General features: G+C 48.3%; 3 protein-coding genes across 4 annotated transcripts; 1 reads left to right on the forward strand and 2 right to left on the reverse strand.

Annotated features, from left to right (window-relative positions):
• Positions 1-642: 642 nt before the first annotated feature.
• Positions 643-8337, reverse strand: si:ch73-43g23.1 (uncharacterized protein C4orf54 homolog). Its single transcript, XM_036548578.1, has 4 exons — positions 8097-8337; positions 5090-6841; positions 3205-5005; positions 643-3075 (listed from the first exon to the last, which is right to left on the reverse strand). The coding sequence occupies exons 2-4, from the start codon at positions 6727-6729 to the stop codon at positions 685-687; spliced, it is 5832 nt and encodes a 1943-aa protein (XP_036404471.1). The 5' UTR covers positions 6730-6841; positions 8097-8337; the 3' UTR covers positions 643-684.
• A 1694-nt stretch (positions 8338-10031) lies between these two features.
• On the reverse strand, positions 10032-12023 carry LOC118791664 (spermatogenesis-associated protein 24-like). Its single transcript, XM_036549123.1, has 6 exons — positions 11637-12023; positions 11463-11528; positions 11016-11146; positions 10867-10937; positions 10462-10564; positions 10032-10380 (listed from the first exon to the last, which is right to left on the reverse strand). The coding sequence occupies exons 1-6, from the start codon at positions 11733-11735 to the stop codon at positions 10269-10271; spliced, it is 582 nt and encodes a 193-aa protein (XP_036405016.1). The 5' UTR covers positions 11736-12023; the 3' UTR covers positions 10032-10268.
• A 784-nt stretch (positions 12024-12807) lies between these two features.
• Positions 12808-20801, forward strand: slu7 (SLU7 homolog, splicing factor). Of its 2 annotated transcripts, none has more exons than XM_036548188.1 (15): positions 12808-12939; positions 13345-13513; positions 13985-14138; positions 14305-14385; positions 14891-15055; positions 15618-15686; positions 16777-16911; positions 17228-17325; positions 17448-17515; positions 17951-18090; positions 18696-18857; positions 19291-19395; positions 19625-19696; positions 19842-19964; positions 20219-20801. In XM_036548188.1, the coding sequence occupies exons 2-15, from the start codon at positions 13359-13361 to the stop codon at positions 20396-20398; spliced, it is 1707 nt and encodes a 568-aa protein (XP_036404081.1). In that variant the 5' UTR covers positions 12808-12939; positions 13345-13358; the 3' UTR covers positions 20399-20801. The 2 variants fall into 2 exon arrangements, with proteins under 2 accessions (XP_036404081.1, XP_036404082.1); XM_036548189.1 differs by having other exon boundaries at positions 12808-12928.
• Positions 20802-21251: the final 450 nt, after the last annotated feature.

Raw genomic sequence — 21251 nt, forward strand, 5'->3', positions numbered from 1 at the left:
CTGTCCTTCCATGCTCTTTACAGAGGTCTCTCACTGGTTACACAACAGTTTGCGTTTTCAGTAGAATAAACAAAAAAGCCTGCAGCAAAAACATTTTAAGAGTAAGGATGCTATTTGTAACATGTTTGCAGTCTATCTACTTCACATATTTATATGTATGAGGCATACAGTTCATAATATTTTGTGTGTTTATAATTCTCACTAAAATGCTATTGCTAATTGTATGTTTAAAGGACGTGAAAACCCATGAGACACTCAGCTGAGGTTGATAAAAAAAGGTGGTCAGGTCCCTAGATGAGGCAGTGCACAGGTGACTAGAGCTGGCTTGGTGCAATATTTGTCTGTCCAACCAGGAACAAGAATGCATTATTTCCCAAAGCATCCGCATTTCCCCACTCAGGGAGTGTCCTCGCTTATTAATCTGCTTCCTTTACACTTGTCACATGGGTGTTCACCTCTGCTTTTACTCCAAGCTGGTCAAGTGAATATTGATTTATTCAGATAACCACACCACAGCACAGAACGCACAAGAAGACACTGAACATACACAAGTAGAGAATCACCCAAAGAAAAAAAACCCACTCACTGTAGGTGTGAAGTGAAAATTGTGAAAGTAATGTTGTTTACAGAAGGCTCCCCGTAGATACATTTTGGACATGTGACCCTCCAGGCCCTTTTCTACTTTCAGGACCTTTTGCCCCCTGAGTTAGGCAGACTGGGGGGCAGTTTGTGATAGAAGTCTGGCGGTGCAGGGTTCGGGCTAGCGGTCATCCCTGTGGGAATGTAATACATGCTCTCCAGGTAACTCTGATCCAGTGGCGCGTGGCTTTGGGGCTCAGGCTTCGCACCCTGACCTGCTGGGCTCCCAAACCCCGCGCTGCTCTGGTGTAGTCCTGGGGCAGCCGGGGGTTCAGGGTGCCGAGGGGATGGGGCCTGGGGGTGGGGCGGAACGCCGTACGGCAGGTACTGTGGGGCGTACATGCCGGGGTTGTGCAGAGAGTGGTAGGGGGCGGCGACCGGTGGGTACAGGCCAGAGTGGGAAAGGGCCTGCTGTGGGATCAGCACCTCAACGTACTGGCCCGTCTCTGGGTCAAACAGCATCTTGCGCAGTGGCTGCACGGGCACCTCGATGTAGAAGTATTTCCCCGTCTCGGGGTCCAGGAGGACGCGCCGGGGGCTCTGCCCGTAGGCGAGACCCCCGCCACCCTCAGGGTACAGCACTCCGCTGCTGCCGCCGCTCTCTCCCCCGTACTCTGAGCCGAAAGAGGACACAAAGCCCTGAGGGCTGCACAGGTACTGTGGCCTCACCTCCAGAGAGGGCACGCCGGGCGAGTGGCCGTGGTGCCCGCCGCTGTAGGGGCCGCCGCCCGGCAGCGGAGCAGGCTGCTGGGGTGAGCGGTGGCGAGGCACCCTCCTGTCTGCCTGCGGGCCTGGAGGAGGCTGCCTGCCATCCTCAGGGCGGGGCTGCTGCAAGGGGGCGGGGCCGGCAGGCAGGCCAGGTGGCTGATGAAGAGGCTGGAACATGAGTGGGGGCTGAGCGGAGCTCGGCTGAGCGGCCTGGGGCGAGCCCTGCTGGTGGCTCAGCGAGTGGGCGTCCGACCGTTTTTGGTGTGGGCGTGCCGCAGCTGGAGCGGTGTGAGAGGGCGGGGCTTGGGTATGCGAAGGCGGGGCCTGGGCAGATGAGGGCGGGGATGCAGGAGGAGCGGGACCGGGACTGGGGATGCTATCCGCAGTGCAGGAGCAAGGGGGGGCGGGGATGATGGGGTGGTACCGGTCCATTTTCCTTGGTGGCAAGTCTGTCAGCAGCAGAGGACTGAAGCTCTCCCGTTCGTCGTAGCTTGGGGGGTCGTCCGAGGCGTAGAAACGGAAATCCTCGCTCGGTGTCCGCTGGGTGGATATTGTCCTGATTGCCTGTTGTTGTGAGTAGCTCGGGGCTTGGGTTGTCATGGACACCGTTGATCGCTCTGAGCCGCAGGATGACACCTGTTCCTGTGTGTCCCTGCGCTCCATATTTGATTGCTGTGGGTTACTGGACGCTGCTGGCTTTTGTCTGTAACTGGAGGTTGCAGACACTGAAGGTTGATCTGCGTTGCCACATGTTGCCGACACTGTTGGCTTCTGTGTGTAACTTGGAGGTTGTGTTGTTGTAGTCGGTGACTGTTGCTGTTGGGAGCCAGAAGTTGCTTCCACTGCTGGTTTCTTTGTGTAGGAGGACACTGTCGTCACTTCTCTCTGTTGCATACTGTAGCTGGATGCTGCTGACACAGCTGCTTTCTGCATGGAACTCTCTGTGATGTCCTGCGGCTTTGTGTCTCTCTGTTTGGGTTTGAGGCTCGTCCTCTCAGGCTCTGGCTCCCTGGTCTGAGGGGGGGCTTTCTGGTGGAGTTCATCCCTCATGTCTGTGAGAGGGACAGGGCCAGAGGGGGAGCTGCGTGCAGGGGGTGGGATGGAGTCTGAACCCTCCTCTCTCTGGGGTTCAGCCGGGGTCTGCTCCGTGGAACAGGTCTGCAGGGGCACCTCCAGCCTATTAATGTGCTTCGGCGCGGCGTTAGGGCCGTCACCTGGGGCGTCGCAGACTCCGATGTCGGCCTGGAAGCCCTTCTCTTTCAGCAGCATGGACACAGAACGGCTGCTGCTGGTGGCTGTTAGGCTGAGAGGGGGCGGGGCCATGGGGTCGTGCACGCCCTCAGGCATTCCATCCTGCAGAAACAGCAGCGTGGCCACTTCCCTGTCCTTGCTGGGATGCTTAGGGATGCTGCCGAGCTTGGGGTATCGCGCCCCAGCCCCCTGAGCTTTCTCTGCACGGTCGCCTGAATCCGACACACAGGGGGTACTGACTTCCACAGTCGCAGCCTCGGGTGTCTTCACACGTGTTTCTGCCGTGGCCACGCCCTCAGACAAACAGCTCCTGGATGTGATGCGTAGTGAGGCCGTCTCTCTCATTTTTTCTGGAGACGCCAGCGATGGTGAGACCGATGGAGCTGTCTGTGTTTTCTCCTCCTGGGTTGTCTGTCTCTCATCTGCCTGGCTGGATGCTGCCCTCTCATCTCTCCTGCTGATGGCCTTGCATTCGATCTGCATGGGCGGAGGAGACAGGGGGAGCTTTTCTGCCTGTCCAGGTGAAGAAGACACCTGCGTTGATACGGCGGTGGCCTTGAACGACAGGTTATAGGTGTTCTTCACCAGCTTCCTAACGTCCCTTACCTTGTGCATGGGAGCTTTGGCTTTGCTTTTCTCATTGGCTTCCTCGTTCTCTGTCTGTTCTTTCAGCACGGGTTCCACTTTCTCATCCTGCTTCTCCCTTTCTGGTGTAGCCTCAGGTGAGGGGGCTCCACGGCTCTCCTCTGGCTTAGTTTCTAGGTCGGCAGAAAGGCAGCCAACCTTAAAGGAGCTCATCTTCTTTTCCCTGGAGGGGCAGGGTTTGAGAGTTATTTCTGGTGTTTTGGACATGAAGAGGCTCCTGGCACTCTGTTGTTTATAGTTTTCCGGCCTGGCGTGGCATTCCTCGTCTCTGTTTGTCATTCCGCTCCGAGCGGCCTGGGCTCGGGTGGCAGCGGTGCCTGTGTTCCCGGCACTGGCATTTGCTGAGTCACTGGCGTGTTTCTCGCCCGGGTTGTGGCTGGCCTGCTGCTTCCCCCCATCTGCGGGGGTACGTTTCTCTGTTTTCTTGCTTTCAAACGGGATGACCAGCTCAGACCTCATACCCGAATGCCCTGGATTACTTTTCTGTGATTCAGCTCTCCCCGTATTGCTGTGAGGTGGGCTGTAGCTGGGTTTACACAATGGTTTCTGCTGAGGTTTGAAGCCAAAGGTTCCATGCTGCTTGATGGATTCACTCTGAGGGCTGGAGTCTGCTCGGAGTGGAAGATCTTCCGAGGAGAGGCTGCAATCTGAGGTGATCCCAGAGCTCAGATTGGACACTTCTGTTTTGGGGGTTTCTCTAACTGACTGCGAGCTCTCAGAAGATACGTTCCTTACAGGAGGAGGGCTGGAGTGTCCATTCTGGAATGGCACCTGTGTGTTTGTGAGCTTGTGTTCATTCTGCATCTTCTTAGACAGAACACTCTTGATCAGGCATGAGGCCATCTTATTTTTGCTGGACGTCTCTTCCAGGGAGAGAGACTTCTGCAGTTTCTGCTTCCTGTTGCCCGGATCAGATTCCAGCTCCTTTCTGTACAGCTCCTCCTGCATGGCAGCCGGTGTACTGTGCTGGCGCAGAAAGGTGTCCCTCGAGCGCCTCTGTGCAGATGTGGCTTCAGCGGTGACCTCGCTGTTTTCACTAGCTCGTGATTCACTGGTGTCACGCCTCTTCAACTGGATCTGCCTTTTTGGCACGGTCCTCTTCCCCTTTCTTACTTCCTCCCGGCTCTCCAGCGCCACATCCACGCACTCGAAGCTCCCCATCTCAAAGCGCCTGGCCGTGTCGAGTCCGTCTGGGGGTAGGGCAACGGGCAGCTGGTGGGAGAGGTCATCGCTCTCGTGCCGGGTGGAGCCCCGCAGGTCCGCGTATGCCGACCAGGCATTGGCCCCGGGGCTCTCCTCGGTGGACAGCTGCGAGACGTTGGTGGAAGACCTGTGGCTCGAGTTGTACACGTCCAGGTAGTCCGCCTGGGGGCTGGAGAGGCTTCTGAAGGCCAGGTCCGTGAACCACTTCACTTCGTTGTCCGCTTCATCCAACTCGCTGCCCATGCTGGAGGTCTCACTGGAGCAGTCCGGGACAGAGCGGCTGCCGCTGCTTCTGTTGGCCTGAGGGACTGGCTGAGGCTTCCTGGCGCGAACTTGGTTCTCCTTCTGAACTCTGAGTAGGTTCTGCTGCTGCTGCTGCTGCTGCTGCTGCTGGGTTACAAGATGACAGTCTGAATAACAACGAGCTGGCATGCCCGACCGTGGCTCTCTGTATGTGGGTGCCGAGTTGGGGCTTGCAGGCGCTTTTCTATTCCTGGCACTGAATGACAGCTCAACCTGTTGCTCTCCGTAACTGGCCTTTCCCTGCTTTCCCTCCCCCTCCCCCTGCCCCTCTTCTCCCCCCTGCTCCTCTGCTTTCAGCTCCTCCTCTTCCCCCTCCCTCTCCTCCCTTTCCCTGAAAGGCCTGTTCTCACTGCCACTGCCTGGGCTCTCTGTGGGGCTTTCCCTGGATGTCACAGAATCTTCTCTTGGGTTCAGCAAGCCGCTGACCGGTTCTGTGTCCTCTGGTGCCTCATTTTCTGAAGGACCTCTGTGAGTGTTCTCCTCCTTCTGCTGGTTCCCTGATGGCCTTATTAAGACCGCCTCTGAAGTGAACCAGGGCTGTGGAGAGTGGAGTCCCTTGTTAGCCAGGGTTGCAGTTGTCATTTCTCTGTCTTTGTCCCAGGGTTCAGTTGACTTCAGCGAAAGGTCTGTATCCAAAGGTTCTAACAAAACAGCAGTGTCTGAATATTCAGCCTTGGGGTCTTTAAGTTCAGATAATAAATCTGGACTCTTGCTCTTGATGGAGAGGGCGGGGCTCTCGACTTCAGATGAAGGCTCTATGTCCTGGGATTCATGTGAGAGTAATGTATTCTGCAGTTCTGAGATGTCAGTGTCTGTAGGTTCAGGTGTAGCGTCTGTTATTCCGGTTTGTAGTGTGGGGCTAATAGTCCTGGGCTTAGGTGAGAGAGTAGTTGAGATGGATTCGGGGAAAGGATCTGTACTTCTTGGTTCAGCTGAGTTGACAGTATCCTTGGGTTTGAGGGAGCAATCAAAGTCGCTAGGTTCAGATGAAGGGGTGATAGCCCTGGATTTAGGTGAAGGGGATCCACCCCTGGGGTTGGGTGAAGGGGGAGCTACTCTATCTTCAGTGTATAGATCTGTGTCTCTGGTTTCAGCTAAGGGTACAATAGCCCTAGGTTCAGGGGAGAGGTCAGTGCCCCTTGGTTCAGGTGAAGGTAGTCTACCTTTGTGTTCAGGTGAGGGGGCTATATTGTTGGGTTTGGGAGAGGGGGCTGTACACCGGGGATCAGGTGAGGGGGATGTACTCTTGAGTTCAGGTGAGGCAGCAGTAGCTCTGGGTTCAGGAGAAGTATTGCTTTCCCTGGCCTCAGGTGAAGCAGATGTATCTCTGAGTTTGGGTGACTGGTCAGTCCCTCCAGGTTCAAATGAGGTGGCTCCAACTGAAGGTAGGGGGGTGATATCCTTGGATTCAGCAGGGGTAGTGCACTTGGGTTTGGGTGAAGGGGTTGTACTCCTGGCTTCAGACGCACACTGTACTTCAGGTGGAGCAGCAGCAGGACCAGGTTCGGGAGAGATGTTGTTGCCCTTGTGTTCAGGTGAGGGAGGCGTACCTCTTGATTTTGGTGAAGGGGTTTCACTCCTGTCTTCAGGCAGGAGAGGAGTAACTGGGGGCACAGGGGTAAGATCCTCTCTAGTATCTTCGTATGTACCACTGGAATCACTCAGCTGCTCAGAGCAGGGGGCGGTGTGGTAGGAGCCGGATGAATCGTTGGCCGTGTCATTTACCAGAGCGAATTCATCCTCCTCCCTCTTGAAGAGTGACCCAGATGCCGGGCTGCTGGAGAGGGCGGGGGACTCACACTCGTCTCCAAAAATGTCACACAGGCAGGTCGTCTCAGAGATGGCACTGCGGGGGCTGGGGATGTTGGTGATGTCGAAGATCTCCACACGGTTGGGGCCTTCCTGGTGGCGCAGGCTGAAGCTGAGAGGTGCAGTGTGGAGGAAAGAGAAGTGGTCCTCCTCTGCAGACCAGCTCTCCATCTCACTGCTCCGGGGGCACAGGGTCACAGAGCTGCGCTTGGCGTCAGGCAGCAGATCACGGGCTGAGGGTACACACTGTCTCCCTCAGCCACATCAGCCATTCAGGGACAACCTACGAGATCCAACACACACCTGAGTCATTCAGGGATAACATACAAGATTCAACTTACACACCTGAGTCATTCAGGGAAAACCTACAAGATTCAACTTACACACCTGAGTCATTCAGGGAAAACCTACAAGATTCAACTTACACACCTGAGTCATTCAGGGAAAACCTACAAGATTCAACATACACACCTGAGTCATTCAGGGAAAACCTACAAGATTCACCTTACACACCTGAGTCATTCAGGGACAACATACAAGATTCAACTTACACACCTGAGTCAGCACCCCCTGAACATGTCACATTCAGATCAAACCCATGTGAAGAAGCAGATAAAAAATATGTAGGAAACCCGATGGCTTCGAAATTGTATGACTAACAAAGTGATTCATCAAGTCATTTCAAAACAAGTAATTTCGTCATATAATCTTTAATCAAAACAAAGACTGAAGATGGTCCTGAACCAAACACGCTTCAAATCAAATAATAAAAAGATAATTACAGTGCCCAGAAGTCGTATAAAACCACATAAAAATGTACAATAAATTCAGAGAGATTAGATCAGAGAGAAATTATATATATAAGGTATATAAGGTATTATATATATATATGGTATTTAGTTACACTTACTGATATATTGACTGACAACAAAACATTCAGAACTTTTGTGTGCATAAATGTGGCAGGAGTTAATGTAAAAAGTATGTAAATAAAAAGGCCATCTACTTGATCTGGTAGAATTATTCAGTCGTTCACATTGAGGACACATTTGATTGCCTTTTCAGTTTGCATTTATACATGCCGATGATTTAAAAATATTACACTAGTATGTCATGATTTTCTTATTATAGTGCTCACATATAAGATTTATATATATCTTTGGTGTATTAAAACATATGATTTCATTTTGTAACATGATGTATCATCACTATTTATTGTTGTTGTTCATGTGACTTTTTGATGCAATTCTGTATTTAATTTACACAGAACTGACAGGCATTTGTTAACCAAAATATTAAAAAGAGAAAAATATTTGATCCTCCTTCTTGAACATGTTATCTGACTTATTCTTATGCTTAAACACGAACTCCAAAATGTTGTACGGTTGTGTATTTCTTTGATTAAGGTGATGCAATGTTAATGCTATGTTCACCTGATCTAACTTGTGCACACTGTCCCATCTCCAGACCGCAGCAAATGGGAGGGATTGCTCTGTGAGAGTGAGCTCTGTAACTTTCCGCAGGAGAGCAGGACTTACTGTACTTTCAAGTGAAGCGCAGGAGCTCCTTGGGGACAAATTCCTTAGGGGTGCAGTGACCCCTTACCCAATCCTGCAGCAGCACCCGGCAAGGTCCAACTCTTCAACACCGGTCAACTCAGTCAACACCGCAGGAAGGCACCAGCACACCTCGGGTGCAGAAAGCCTTAACTTTAGGAGCTCATGGTGCCTCCACATCAAATAAGAAGGGTCCGGAAAAAAACCAGGAGGACACGGCTCCCCCCCCCCACCCCCACCTCCCTTCGGGTTTCATCGGGATCAAGGCTGGACAAATCTGACCTGGAGATTTTTTTTTTTTCTGTGGTGCTGTGGCAGTGCAGCATGGGTCTCGGCCCACTCAGACTGGGAGTTATAGTTAGCAGCAGCTGCTGATCCAGCCTCAATGGAGCACGCTGCTGGAATCTGACACGCCAGGGCCATCGCAGTCACAGGGCTTGCTAAATATAACCCCCCCAAGCTATCACTGGGAGATAGCACTTGGGCGCCAGGGACAGTCCAGACAGGATAGGGGCACAAAATGGCTGCTTTGCTCATAGACGGGTCTTGGGATGTGCGCCTTCAAATGGCTGGTGTTGTGGTTAGTGTTCAGGTTAGTGGCTGATGTTGTGGACTACTCATTTGCAAAGGCTAACCCTGTGAGATAAGGATAGGGTCTAGAGCATTGGTGAAGAATGCTTATGCTACAAAAGTCTGTATCTGATGTGTCATTATATATATTTAGATGCATTTCATTCAAGTTGTATCGAATTTGGAAGTTAGGGTTAAATATATGCACATGACGTGACTTCAGTTACAGCAAGGTGACTACCAGGTGCTCTTGCAATCAAAGTGCAACTGTGCTGGAGACCTTAATCTTTTGTGTGGTGGACCAAATGCTGAACAGTGCAAGCTTGTCAAGGTCCGTAGGGTTGCCTCCCAGCCAAGGTTTGATCTCACAGCAGTTACTGTGTCAGGAGGTATAATGTGTGTGTTGGCAGTGCTGATTTGATTAAGTGATATACACCCAAGCTGCTGGCACCGCACAGACATAGAGACCAAGATGTTTTACGTGCAAATATCAACATGGATGGGGGGATCACAAGGCTTGCAGTGTGGGTTACACTCAGCATGCTACAGTACGTACAGACACTCTGCTGTGGCTGTCCCTCAGTCCCTGTGTTCAAAGGGTTACCATTCTGGGGCCAGCAGTGGAACACTCAGAGGGAAAGAATGCCAAGCTCCTCAGCTACGAAAAGGCGGGGTGGATTAGGAAGAAGAGTCACTGCATTTCCCATCTAGTACCTAAAGCGTACACATTTAACCCGCCACAAGTAGCCTTATTCTCGGTGACACAGTGTGCCCTCATACATTAAAAGGTCAAAGGTCATACCCCAAGAGTGTTCAAACCGCTTACATACAGCCATATCACCTTGTAGCCTTCTAGAAGAGGTCAAAGGCCACATATGGCTAATCCTGGTCTATACGTAGATGGGAGACCTCTGGGAAAAGCCACGTTGCTGCTGGACTTGGTGTTGGTCAGCCACTCGCGGGATACTCTTACTTCCTAGTAAAATGCGCCCCATGCCTCAGCTTCGTGTTTGGGACACTGTGTTGTAAGAGGAGCGATCTTCAAACAGGGACGTTAAACCGAGGACCAAACAAGATGATGCCACTAATGCTCCAGCTACACTTACCATATTTGGTGTCCTGGGCTAAAATCCAGTCAGCTTCTCAAATTGCACTTGATTAGCCACATAAACCATTGCATTCAAACTTCTACTTCAAACTTCTTGTTACCACAAACCTGATGATAAACAAAATTATTCATACCGCGCTGTAGCATGAAAGGCACCTCATGAACAAGACAACTTTTTATTTTTTAAAACACATGGCAGTATCACACATCTTATGTTACACACATTTCTAATTCCCCTCTGTTCCCTTTTGCCATTCACTACAACTATACTGACGGAGTGAATGTGTCCAAGACGTCCACCTTGCTCAGTTGTCCCAGTGCAACTCCCGCAAATGGGCAGAAGTCTCACATGGAAACTGTCACAAAAAGGTAGACGGCCCAGCTCCTCGGCCTGTGGGCAGAGCTACTGCAACAGCGTTTTTTCTCTGCTGGGACACTGGATCAATTAGCCTCTTTCTTATGACCCACGCGGCCGCTCAGCGTGGTGAGCTGTGACCTGCTGCTCCCTCGACTCGACTCCTCTGCTGCAGCACCCTGGCCATGTACTCCTCCTGCTGCCTCCGGATGTCCAGCTCTGTCAGCCGAGCACTGCGCAGACACACACGGACACCTGTGACGTTCCTGCCGTTAACACCTGGGGGCGGAGCAGGCGAGGGAGAGAAAACTTACTTCAGAGTTCTCCTCTGCTTGTCCAGTTTGGTCTGCAGCTCCTTTATTTGATTCTCTTTCTCATTTAGGATGCCTTCGCGCTTCATAATGATGGATTTGATGCCTTTCAGAGACAGACAGACGCGTGATATATGGGCAAAAAAGGTATGCTTGTGTTTATAATAGCAATGAACACGTCCATATTAGGCAGATCTCTCTCTGTCGGATTCATCCAGCAGCTAGACAATGCCTACTGTAGGGAAGTCCCTGGACCAGCAACAGAGAAACTGCTCCCAAAGTCATAGTGCCATCTACTGTTTCACAGATTCTTAATTACATATTAAGTCTCTCCCAAATGTTGCTGTGTGGTCACATTAATTTAAAACTGAGGTCATATTTATGCAGATGAGAATAAACGTCACTCACGGTCACACTTGCTGATCAGTTTGTCATTTTTGGCAGACTCCTTCTTTGCTCTGTTCCTCTCGTTGTGTAGCCTGATGGAAAAACATCGTGAGGTTAAATATCAAAAAGGGCGAATGGATTAAAGAAATGAGCAATGAGACGATCCTTACGCCTTTTCAAAAGACTCCCTTTCGCTTTCCAGTCGTCCTTTAAGAACCTGTATCTCTCCCATGGCAAAGTTTAGTTTCTCTGACTCCTTCAAGAACCGCTCCCTTGTCTGGTTGTGTTGATGTCTTTCCTCCTGAAAATATTTAAACAAACACACACGTATGAATTGGAGTCTACTACTCTGTACATGCACTACTACTGTACATGATATTTTCTGCACGCTGGTGATTCATTAATACGGCAAGTCGATAATAACAGCACTGTAGCTACAAAAACACATCTAAATGCAACAAACATGATGTTTTCCCAACACAGATTTTTACGTAGTCGTTAAAGATAACACAATAAACACTGTTCAATCCATAGGTTCAATTCAAGTGACCATGCATTTGGGGACCTAGTTCAACCTCGTTGTTCACCACGAAATACTGGGAGGGGATTCAACTTACCTTTAGTTCAGAAACAAGTCCTGCATATTTATCAAATGGCACCATGTCTTTGTCCTGAAGGGATAGCTACAGAAAACAACATAATGGATGAGTGAAGAAAAGATAAATAACCTCACTAGCAAACGTCAGCGAGTAACGTTCGCAAGTTACACTAAGTTAACGAACGATAGCTACCTTCTCATTCAGTCTCAAGATAACGCTTTGTTGTATCCGAATGACGTCTTGTAGTTGTCCAAACACCACGTCACTTACGTTCGTCGATGATGATTGCATTTTGTGGTCAGATAAATAAAACAAAGCAGCACAAAACAAAAATAATGGCTACCTAAATGCCCATTCACTTGTAGTTCGCAAACGGGGAAGAGTCAGTTCCACAGGAAAAGGTTACCTTAGAAACGGTTGCGGAAGTACGGAAGGACACTACCACTGTTATTACACATGTAGTCAGCCAGCGCCTAGAATTCGTTGTAATCTTATATCAATATACTAACGATAATAAATCATAGAGCCATGTACTAAAATTTATATAGCTATCAATATAACAATTGGTTAGTTCGGTAGCTTTCGGAATTGTGAAAGCTAGTGTTGTTCTTCTGCTCTATATTTTTACAAGCCTAATGGTACGTACATTACGGTAACCGTCAGGATGGAGTCCTGGGCTCATTCGCCAGTTGGTCAGTGTATCGAACTGAATGTGGTGTCCTGTTTCTGTGCATTCTCACTGTGTGTTGAATGAGTGTATTATACTTGCAGAGGAAATCACAAAATGACAAGTAATCTGATGGGTACTAGAACAAAAAGCAGCTTTATTCAATCAACCTCGCTGCCTTTGGGGACGGTAGTTCACCATTCACTCATCCAGGTGTTGGCCACCCTTGAACCTAGCGAGTAACACAGTGTATTTATTGAATGATGCACAATGAATACTTTTTTGAAATCATGCAAGCTCACTCCTAGAATGTATGATGGCTCCATTCTATGGCAATGGCCAATTGACAGGTCAGTGGAGGAGATTCAATCAGAAGCTAAGTGGTTATAGAAGCCAGGATAGTGATAAAAATGTTTTGCTAACTGAAAATTACACTTATAGCCCTGCTACAAATGTACTTGAAATGCATCAGCATAGTACTGACAGAATGTTGTATCCTTCTCCTTCACAATATTTTAAGGGTCATAGTTTAGAAAATGCAAGAGCTATGTTCCTTAATTTTCAAAGGACTCAGGCTGAGCCTGGCTTCTTCCACAAAGCGAATGGCCTGTTCAATCGATGATTTAAACGCATATTGAGCATGCGAGCACTTCCCCCTATATCTCTATTGTATGACGTAGCTATCATTTCGCAAGGTAATCTGGGAAGATGGCGATGTTTACGACAATCTTGTAAATATAGCAAGATAGCTAGCTAAAAAGAACAGTTTTACAGAGGTAACCAACGGTAGCTACGTAGCACCGTCTCTACTTACGAGGTAAAAGGAAGGTAAATAATTTATGTTGCTGTTTTTCGAACGTTATAACAGACTACCGTGCCGTTCGGCCGAAGTCTTGCCTACGCCATAGCTAACATGCTGCGCGATTCTGTTTTATGTTTGCTAGCTAGCTAGCTAGCAATTGCTTTTCTCTTGCCGCGAGTTGAAACAGTTTCCACCCAAACGTATTGTAATGTAGCTGTGTTGTTACTGTATAGCCAGTTGGTTATTGTTTTGTGAGGTATTACGCTATCGTTGTAGCTAGCTACGTGGATATTTCCTATTAGTTCGTTAGCTACTAGCCATATTGAGACGTATGCTGGCTAACAACATTGCGAGACGGGAACATAAGCTGTCGATATTGCTTGTCGGGAGCTGTGTTGTAAATTCATTACGGCCCACTCTTGCGCTGGCAGGACAAGCAGGAGCCATGCAGGAAGAGAGTGAAGCCGGTCAGGGGTCGGAGGGGGTGGTGGGTCTGGAAGAGCCGAAGAAGATGACCAGGGAAGACTGGAGGAAGAAGAAGGAACTGGAGGAGCAAAGAAAGCTGGGAAACGCACCGGCTGAAGTGGATGAAGAGGGAAAGTATGTCAACGCGAGGAGAATATAAACACGTTTCTCTGGGCAGTGCTGTTTGGCGATACAGTTTGTTCAGTAAAAGACACATGGCTACACTGTCTTAGAGGACCACTAGCTATGTGCCTTTAACTGTTTGTTATGTTCAAGTCCAATTTGCAGATATAGCATATAATTTATGGATAACCATTTGAAATGTATCTATAAATAAACTGCAATATGGTTTTGAATGATAGAGTGCCTGAAGTATGTACGAACTGTACCGCAACACTATTCGTTTGGTATATTTACTTCGGTTAATTTATAATTACTGCAACATGCTTTGCGACAATCTTTTTTTCTTCCTCTTGCATGAAAATGTGGATACATGTGATTTAGAAGGAAATTTATCAGTGATAGTTTGGCTCTGGGATTTTTGTTCCAGTGTTTTGAAAGGCTTGAACTGCCCCATGGCCTGTCTTATTTTGTGCTGCTCTTTAGGGACATCAACCCCCACATTCCTCAGTACATCTCATCGGTCCCCTGGTACATCGATCCCTCCAAGAGACCCACCCTCAAACACCAGCGGCCCCAGCAGGAGAAACAGAGGCAGTACTCTGCTATTGGGGACTGGTACAAGAGGGGAGTCCAGGAGGTGAGATCCTGAACTACTTTCATCTTAGTGATCCTCTCTTTCTCTTTGGATACGCAATCTTATTCTATAGTCTTTTAGAAGTAGTCAAAGTCAAAGTAGTGTGGGGATTTCATGATTCAAGTCACTTGTATTTTGTGAAATAAATGAGTGTGTTTCCCTGGTGCAGAAACCTCTTTGTACAAAATATCGGAAAGGAGCGTGTGAGAACTGCGGGGCTCTGACGCACAAGAAGAAGGACTGTCTGGAGGTAAGGGGGTGGGGGCAGTAATGCAAATACTTCAGTGACCTGGCAATTGTCTGGAGCTTTCGGTTGGTGAGGCACATTGCACAAAATGTTTATTTACACCCTTGTGACTTTGTATTAAAATATGCCTTGTGCTGCATTTAGAAAGCACAGCAACCCGAGCCAGCGTGCACCAGCCCTCACCTTCAGTGCATCATGGGGTTTCTTACGGCCTTTTGACTCACGAATGTATTAGACTCCTTGGTCCATGTGGACCTGGCCACTGTTGAAATTCCAGGATTGGAATGCGTTTTTCAGGAGAATGGGTTTTTCTTGCGTGCTTCACGATACAGGATTAGCAAACATTGTATCATGTAGGGAATGCATGGCGCTTGTTATCAGGGGAAGTAAAATTATTATTGCTCAGAGTAGTGTGGGAGTGATTATGAGAGTGATCAAATTTCTGTCTGTCAGCATGACAGAGACATGCAAACAGCCCTGCTTATGACTGACCTCTGTCCTCCCACAGCGGCCCAGGAAGGTCGGGGCAAAGTTCACCGGCACAGGTATCGCGCCGGACGAGCACAGCCAGATCCAGCTGTCCCTGGACTACGATGGGAAGAGGGACCGCTGGAACGGCTATGATCCCGAAGACCACATGCGCATCGTGGAGGAGTATGCCAAAGTAGACCTGGTGAGTGCCTCTGCCCAGAGAGTCAGCCAACATGCCCTGACCTTTCTGGGTCCGCTCCTGACCTTCACATACCACATAGCACTCATTTCGCAGTGAGAGATCCTTCCGTCCGCTGTGTCATTTAATGCAAATCTCTGGCATAGGAGGATTACCCCTCTGTCTCACTCCCAAGCGGAGATGTCACTCTTACAGGCTAATTATGGGTCATAGTGTGATGTAGCGAGTAAAGAGTTTGGCTTGAAACCTCAAGGTTACTGATTCAGTAGCCAGGCAGGGCAGTGCTGTTGTAGCCTTAATCAGTTGTTTAACATGAATTGATTCATTAAATTTCCAGCTGAATAAATGGATAAATCTGTGTAAATTGTTCTGGATTACGGCCTCTGTTGAGAAAATATTTCAACAGAGACCCTAAGTGTATAAGGTAATGTAGGCATATTAAACGCAAAGGCACGTAGGCAAATTTTGTTGGTTTTTCTTGGAATGGTTTGACGAAAAAAATGGTAGAAAAAAAGGTAGAGCCTTTAACTGGATTCTCAGGTTTCCTTTGTACTTCAATTCACAGGCAAAACGTACTCTCAAAGCACAGAAACTGCAGGAGGAACTGGCCTCTGGAAAATTGATGGATCAAGCAGTAAGTATCTTCAGATGTTAAATCCGTTGCTTTGTTTTTCTATCATTTTCGTCAGTGACTGTCCACAGGTGCATAACAGAATGAAATGAAACTGGCATTTTATGACTTACATATAGTCTTTTCATCTGCATATGAATAATAGGTTAAGCACTGTACATTCCTTGCTCTTGTAAAATTAAACATTCATGACAACAGTGCGGTTTTAAAGCTTGATCCATGTCAAAAAGAAGTTCCTTTCTATGCAAGAGATTCTTGGCTGAGTATTCCAGCTGTATGCGACGTGTGCATGTTAAAGTAGATCTTTAAACTAAGCACAAAACTGAGGTATAACCTAAACCACTTGGGTAACCGGGTTGTCTTTAATCAAAATATATCTGGTGCTGCCATGGTTACCTTTCCTGTCTACAATTTGACTTTGTACAAACTCCTCATTTGTAAGATCACTCTGGGCTTAGATTGTAGTGTGGGGTTTTGGGATTTCTTGGCTTTCCCTGCGTCTGTAATTGCAGACAGCTCACAGATGTTCTGTTGTCTGTGAGTCTGTATGGATTTGTGTGTTTATGCATCTTGCACTCCTTCCAGCCGAGCTCCTCCAGGGGGGAGTGGGGAGATGATGAACATGGTTCACAAGTATGCCGTTTTTAACCACTGGTTTTGATTTTTTTTCTGAGACAAAGTTGTGAGCAAGACATATGAACTGGATTTGTCTTTTTTTAGACATACCAAGATTCAAAACTTGAAAATGCTATCACTGTGTATTTTAGTTGAGATGTCGTATCCATGGTAGGTTATTCGTCTTGGTCAGAACATCTAAAAGAGTCTGGAGCCTAGAGTTTGAATGGAATGGTGGAAATGGCATGTGTGGTCCTGTGACATTCCGTACTTCCGTTTTTGTGTCTGAGTGAGCCTTTAAGCACTCCATCGATCTGAGGTTACAGCACAGCGTGCGGTGAGTGTTCAGAATCTCAACACACACTGCTCTGATTGGCCCAGATGTGTGCCCAAGCTGAAGCGCCCATAGAGTTGGACTGTGTGGCCCTGTTTGCATGTTGAGTGATGGGTGAGGCAGCTTGTCATGTGACCCTCTTAGGAGGAGCGTGAGCATAACAGCGAGGATGAGGATGAAGACAAGTACGCCGACGACATCGACATGCCGGGACAGAACTTTGACTCCAAGAGGCGGATCACCGTGAGAAACCTGAGAATCAGAGAGGACATCGCCAAGGTGAGATAGGCATGCGTTGTATGTATGGACACACACACTTATCCTTTCACAAACCCGAGGTGGTGAATGTTGTTTCCGCTCTGAGGCAACAGTACCTCTTATTTTTAGTTGAGTTTGGTGTTTAGATTGAGACATGTTTAAATTTATTAGTTTACTGCAATTTGAGGGCTGTAAGGAGGGCCGTTGTACATTTTTATATTTATCCAACTGTTGATTCCCTGTAATTTCGTGTATGAACTGTTGCTGCACTTTCTTGAATGTTGCTAATAAATTATTAAATTATAAATGATTCTTTTTCCCCCTGTGGCTTCGGTAGTACCTGAGAAATCTGGATCCAAACTCGGCCTACTACGACCCCAAGACCCGTGCCATGAGGGAGAACCCGTATGCCAACACGGGCAAGGTTCCAGAGGAGTAGGTTTCTCATCGCTCTTTAGCGTTTGAAATTCACATTTACTCCAAGTGTACTTTTTTTAACTATAGCAACAGCTGTCCTTGTTTGCAGTGTTTCGTGACTGCCTGTGTTTTTCTCTCAGGGTGGGGTATGCTGGAGACAATTTTGTGCGCTACACGGGGGACACGATCACCATGGCCCAGTCACAGCGTGAGTCATCTGTCTCCGTCACCCCCCCCCCCCCACCCCGCAGTGCCCCCCCCCAACCTTCTCATCCTCGCTTTGCTGTTCCAGCTGTCTGCTAACCCTCTGTTGGCCTCTGTTGCCAGGGGAGCTGTAGTGATTTCACTCCTATTTAAACATGCGAAAAGACTGTACTCTTTGTGTGCTAGATGTGCCTGGTGTGTGTGCTTGTGTTCGTGCATGAGTGGTGTGTGTGTGTGATCTATTCTCTGGATTAATGGGGCAGAGTAAGATGAAGGATGATCTCAAAGATGTACATTTGTCAATGAGTGAGTGACTGTGTGTGTGTGTGTGTGTGTGTGTGTGTGTGTGTATGTGTGTGTGTGTGTGTGTGTGTGTGTGTGTGAGAGAGAGAGTGAGTGGCAGGCGGGGGTTCACGGTGCTGTGTTGTTTTTCTGTCAGTGTTCGCGTGGGAAGCCTATGACAAAGGCTCAGACGTGCACCTGCAGGCCGACCCCACCAAGCTGGAGCTGCTGCACCAGTCCTTCAAGGTCAAGAAGGAGGACTTCAAGGACATGCAGAAGGAGAGCATCCTGGAGAAAGTACGTCCACCTGGGAGCCATGCCACTTTCCCGCCCTCCTGCTCAACACGTTATTCTGTCTCCCTCGGGACACTGATAGAGATGACAGACAAGCTGCTTATTTTCTTTATTCTACCGCTTTCTTTTTAATAAAATTATTGCAAAATCCATGAAATTGGGCAGGCAAACAAGGCTTAAGCCAGTTTCCCACCCCAGTGCTATGGCGCTGTTTAGATATTTCTGTTTCTGTTTACATTGGCGCTGTAACAGTCAAATAACAATTTTAGAAACTTATCACAGAAATATCCCAGAGCTCCCAGCCCTTCTCCATAACTTCTTACCCGCACAAGGACATTGGATTTCCTTCCATATTGAGTTTTAATTGCAATGCTCTTCTGCAGTGCGATAGGTAAGAAAAGACAGCTGTCCGCTTTGGCATTTGTGTAGAAGTGAGACTCCCTTGTTTATATGAAACATATGACACGTAACTGTGGCTGTCTGAATCACTCAGTCACAGCATGTTTGATAGTGCAAGTGGATGTGTGTGATAGACTGGCTTTGAGTGTATTGTACACAGACTCTTTGGAGCTGACGGGGCGTTTGTGTGTGTTTTGGGGTGGTGGCAGTACGGGGGCCAGGAGCACCTGGACGCCCCCCCGCGAGAGCTGCTGCTGGCCCAGACGGAGGACTACGTGGAGTACTCTCGCCACGGCGCGGTGATCAAGGGGCTGGACAAGGCTGTGGCGCGCTCCAAATACGAGGAGGACGTTCTCATTAACAACCACACTGTGAGCGTTCAGGCTGGTCACCCAAACACCCTGTCCCTGCTGTTAATTAGTGTTCTATTACTGTGTGTGTGTGTGTGTGTGTGTGTGTATGTGTGTGTTTGCATGCATGCATACGCACGCCCACATACATGCTAAAGCGTGCAGGTCTGTTGTGACCACTGCATCATAAATCTGCAATATGTATACTTTGCCATGTCTGTAGAAAACTGTGGTTCGTAAATAGATTACAGACTGATCCTGAAGACCTCATCCGCGTCATCTCAGTTCGTACTCCAGTCAGATCCAAGTTATTACGAGCAAACATACGTGCAGTCTGCACCAGATCAGGTGTACATTGAGCTACAGATATTGACCAATGGAGCAGTTGTTTCAGAGAGGAGTGTGATGTCAGGTGAGAGCTAAAGAATGTGTTGTTTTTGCTGTTGGACTGCAGTGCATCTGGGGATCATACTGGAAGGATGGCTGCTGGGGCTACAAGTGCTGCCACTCGATGGTCAAACAGAGCTACTGCACCGGAGACGCTGGCAAGAAAACTGCAGTGAGTGCTATACCAGATTCAGAAAAGGATTCGGTTAGAAATCGTGCTTTAACCGTGGTGACCTGGCCCTGTACTATCATGTTCTGTAGTGATTCAAAGCAAGTACATCAGTTATTGCGATTGTATTTTTGTGACTGCGTCAAGACGTGATGCTTTCTCCGGTGCAGGTATTCTGAGATTGTATGCATGTGTGTGGGACTTTGTGACTGACGAACATTTGTTTCTGTAGAGCAACTCCTGTATCCCATTTGAGGAGGGGCTAGAGGAGGACCAGGCAGAAGAACCCAAGTCTTTAATGGAGGTAAAAATTAATATTATAATCATTATTTTAACCTCCCTCTTCATCTGCAACTGGTTATGGCACCTTAATACTTTACGGAAAATCATTTTGTTCCCTGATCTTAGGCTCTTAAAACTAACTCTTAACTTGCGATGTATTTTCAAAGATGCACCAAGAGAAAATGAAAGAGAAGAAGAAGAAGAAGAAGAAGAACAGAAAACACAAGAAGCAAGACTCGGACAGCAGCGAGGAGGAGGATGAAGCGAAGAAGAAGGAGAAGCTGAAGAAGGTAAGAACGGCCTCAGCAGCCTCTCTCATCATCAGACGCCAACAAACGCATCAGCGATCTGCCAGAACTCAAAAGCAGCTAGAAAAAAACAGGCATATGACGATTACAATTTCAGTTGCCAAATCACTGTCCAAGCCTCCATCATCTCTGTATTGTGTGGTGTATGGTGTGGTGTGGACGTGGTGTGTGAGCGCGCGGGGTATGTGTGTGTCCGTGCATGCGAGCGCGTGCCTCACTGTGTGTCTCGTCCCCAGGCCCTGAGCGCGGAGGAGCAGCGCCTGAAGCAGGTTGCGGAGCTGATGCAGATAGACGAGCGCAAGCGCCCCTACAACAGCCTGCAGGAGGTGAAGGAGCCCACCGAGGAGGAGATGGAGGCCTTCCGCATGAAGCGCAGCCGGCCCGACGACCCCATGGCCTCCTTCCTGGGCCAGTGACCCCCGCACCGCGACTCCTGCGGACACACCACCGAGGACCACGACGCGAAAGCACCGCCTCCTTGTATACCTGAAAAGGAAAACTAAAATTGTGGAACATTAAGACCTCATGGCTCTGAGCGTCACACTGAGGATATCAGTCATTAGATTCATACAGTATATGAAATGCTTCATTTATGTTTATCTGCTTCCCTTTTTTAATCTTTTTTTTGCAGTTATCTGTTGTCATACAGTCTATTTCCTGGTGTTGCATTGGAAGTCGGAGGTTTTAATATCCGACCTTACTTCATCCTGATTTTGACCCTGTTTGTAAATATAAGTAAGTGTCTCTTCTCACGCATGTCTTAGAGACCTTTACAACAGTTTTCTGTCACATAGACACTTCTCTATTCGAAACTTTCGCTGGCAGAATAAAAATGTTTTGTAGAAAGCTTGTGATATTTCATGTTTTTATGCTAATGTGTAGCATCTATTTCCTTTGTGGCGATAACTCAAAGTTCCATTTGCAGAGCAGGGGGACTGTACATAGCTGTGATTGCTTTTAGGAGCGAGTCTGGAAATGAGTTTTACCAGTCATTTTCCTAAAAGAGCGACCCCAAGTAAGCTGTAAAAATTCCCTGAGCCAAAACTAAATAGGAATTCTCAGTAATATTGAAGGCGTTCCAACGCATACAGTAATTCCAGTGACATCCAAGAACAGAGACCTTAAATGGGGCTCTGGTGGGGTGGACGTTTATAGCGTTTCCGTGGGAACAGCGTTGGCAGTCGAGGCACTGCAAGTTACCCCGCCCTTGCCTCGCTGCTGGTCAAATGCCATCGGCCAGCCTGGTTTCCCTAGTGTCCATTCAGTACT

The sequence above is a fragment of the Megalops cyprinoides genome, chromosome 16 (assembly GCF_013368585.1).
Source record: "Megalops cyprinoides isolate fMegCyp1 chromosome 16, fMegCyp1.pri, whole genome shotgun sequence".
Lineage (NCBI taxonomy): Eukaryota > Metazoa > Chordata > Actinopteri > Elopiformes > Megalopidae > Megalops > Megalops cyprinoides.

Excerpts from the sequence above, each read along its gene's own strand:
- si:ch73-43g23.1 (XM_036548578.1), bottom strand. The coding sequence starts at position 6,729 with ATGGAGAGCTGGTCTGCAGAGGAGGACCACTTCTCTTTCCTCCACACT. Across the intron at positions 5,006-5,089 it reads GGCAGTGGCAGTGAGAACAG|GGGGGAGGGAAAGCAGGGAA; the intron begins GCCTTTCAGGGA and ends GGGGCAGGGGGA. Across the intron at positions 3,076-3,204 it reads CCAAAGCTCCCATGCACAAG|ATCGAATGCAAGGCCATCAG; the intron begins GTAAGGGACGTT and ends CCGCCCATGCAG.
- LOC118791664 (XM_036549123.1), bottom strand. The coding sequence starts at position 11,735 with ATGCAATCATCATCGACGAACGTAAGTGACGTGGTGTTTGGACAACTA. Across the intron at positions 10,938-11,015 it reads AGGGAGTCTTTTGAAAAGGC|GCTACACAACGAGAGGAACA; the intron begins GTAAGGATCGTC and ends TTTTTCCATCAG. Across the intron at positions 10,565-10,866 it reads ACTGATCAGCAAGTGTGACC|GCATCAAATCCATCATTATG; the intron begins GTGAGTGACGTT and ends TGTCTCTGAAAG.
- slu7 (XM_036548188.1), top strand. The coding sequence starts at position 13,359 with ATGCAGGAAGAGAGTGAAGCCGGTCAGGGGTCGGAGGGGGTGGTGGGT. Across the intron at positions 14,139-14,304 it reads ACAAGAGGGGAGTCCAGGAG|AAACCTCTTTGTACAAAATA; the intron begins GTGAGATCCTGA and ends TCCCTGGTGCAG. Across the intron at positions 19,697-19,841 it reads AACCCAAGTCTTTAATGGAG|ATGCACCAAGAGAAAATGAA; the intron begins GTAAAAATTAAT and ends GTATTTTCAAAG.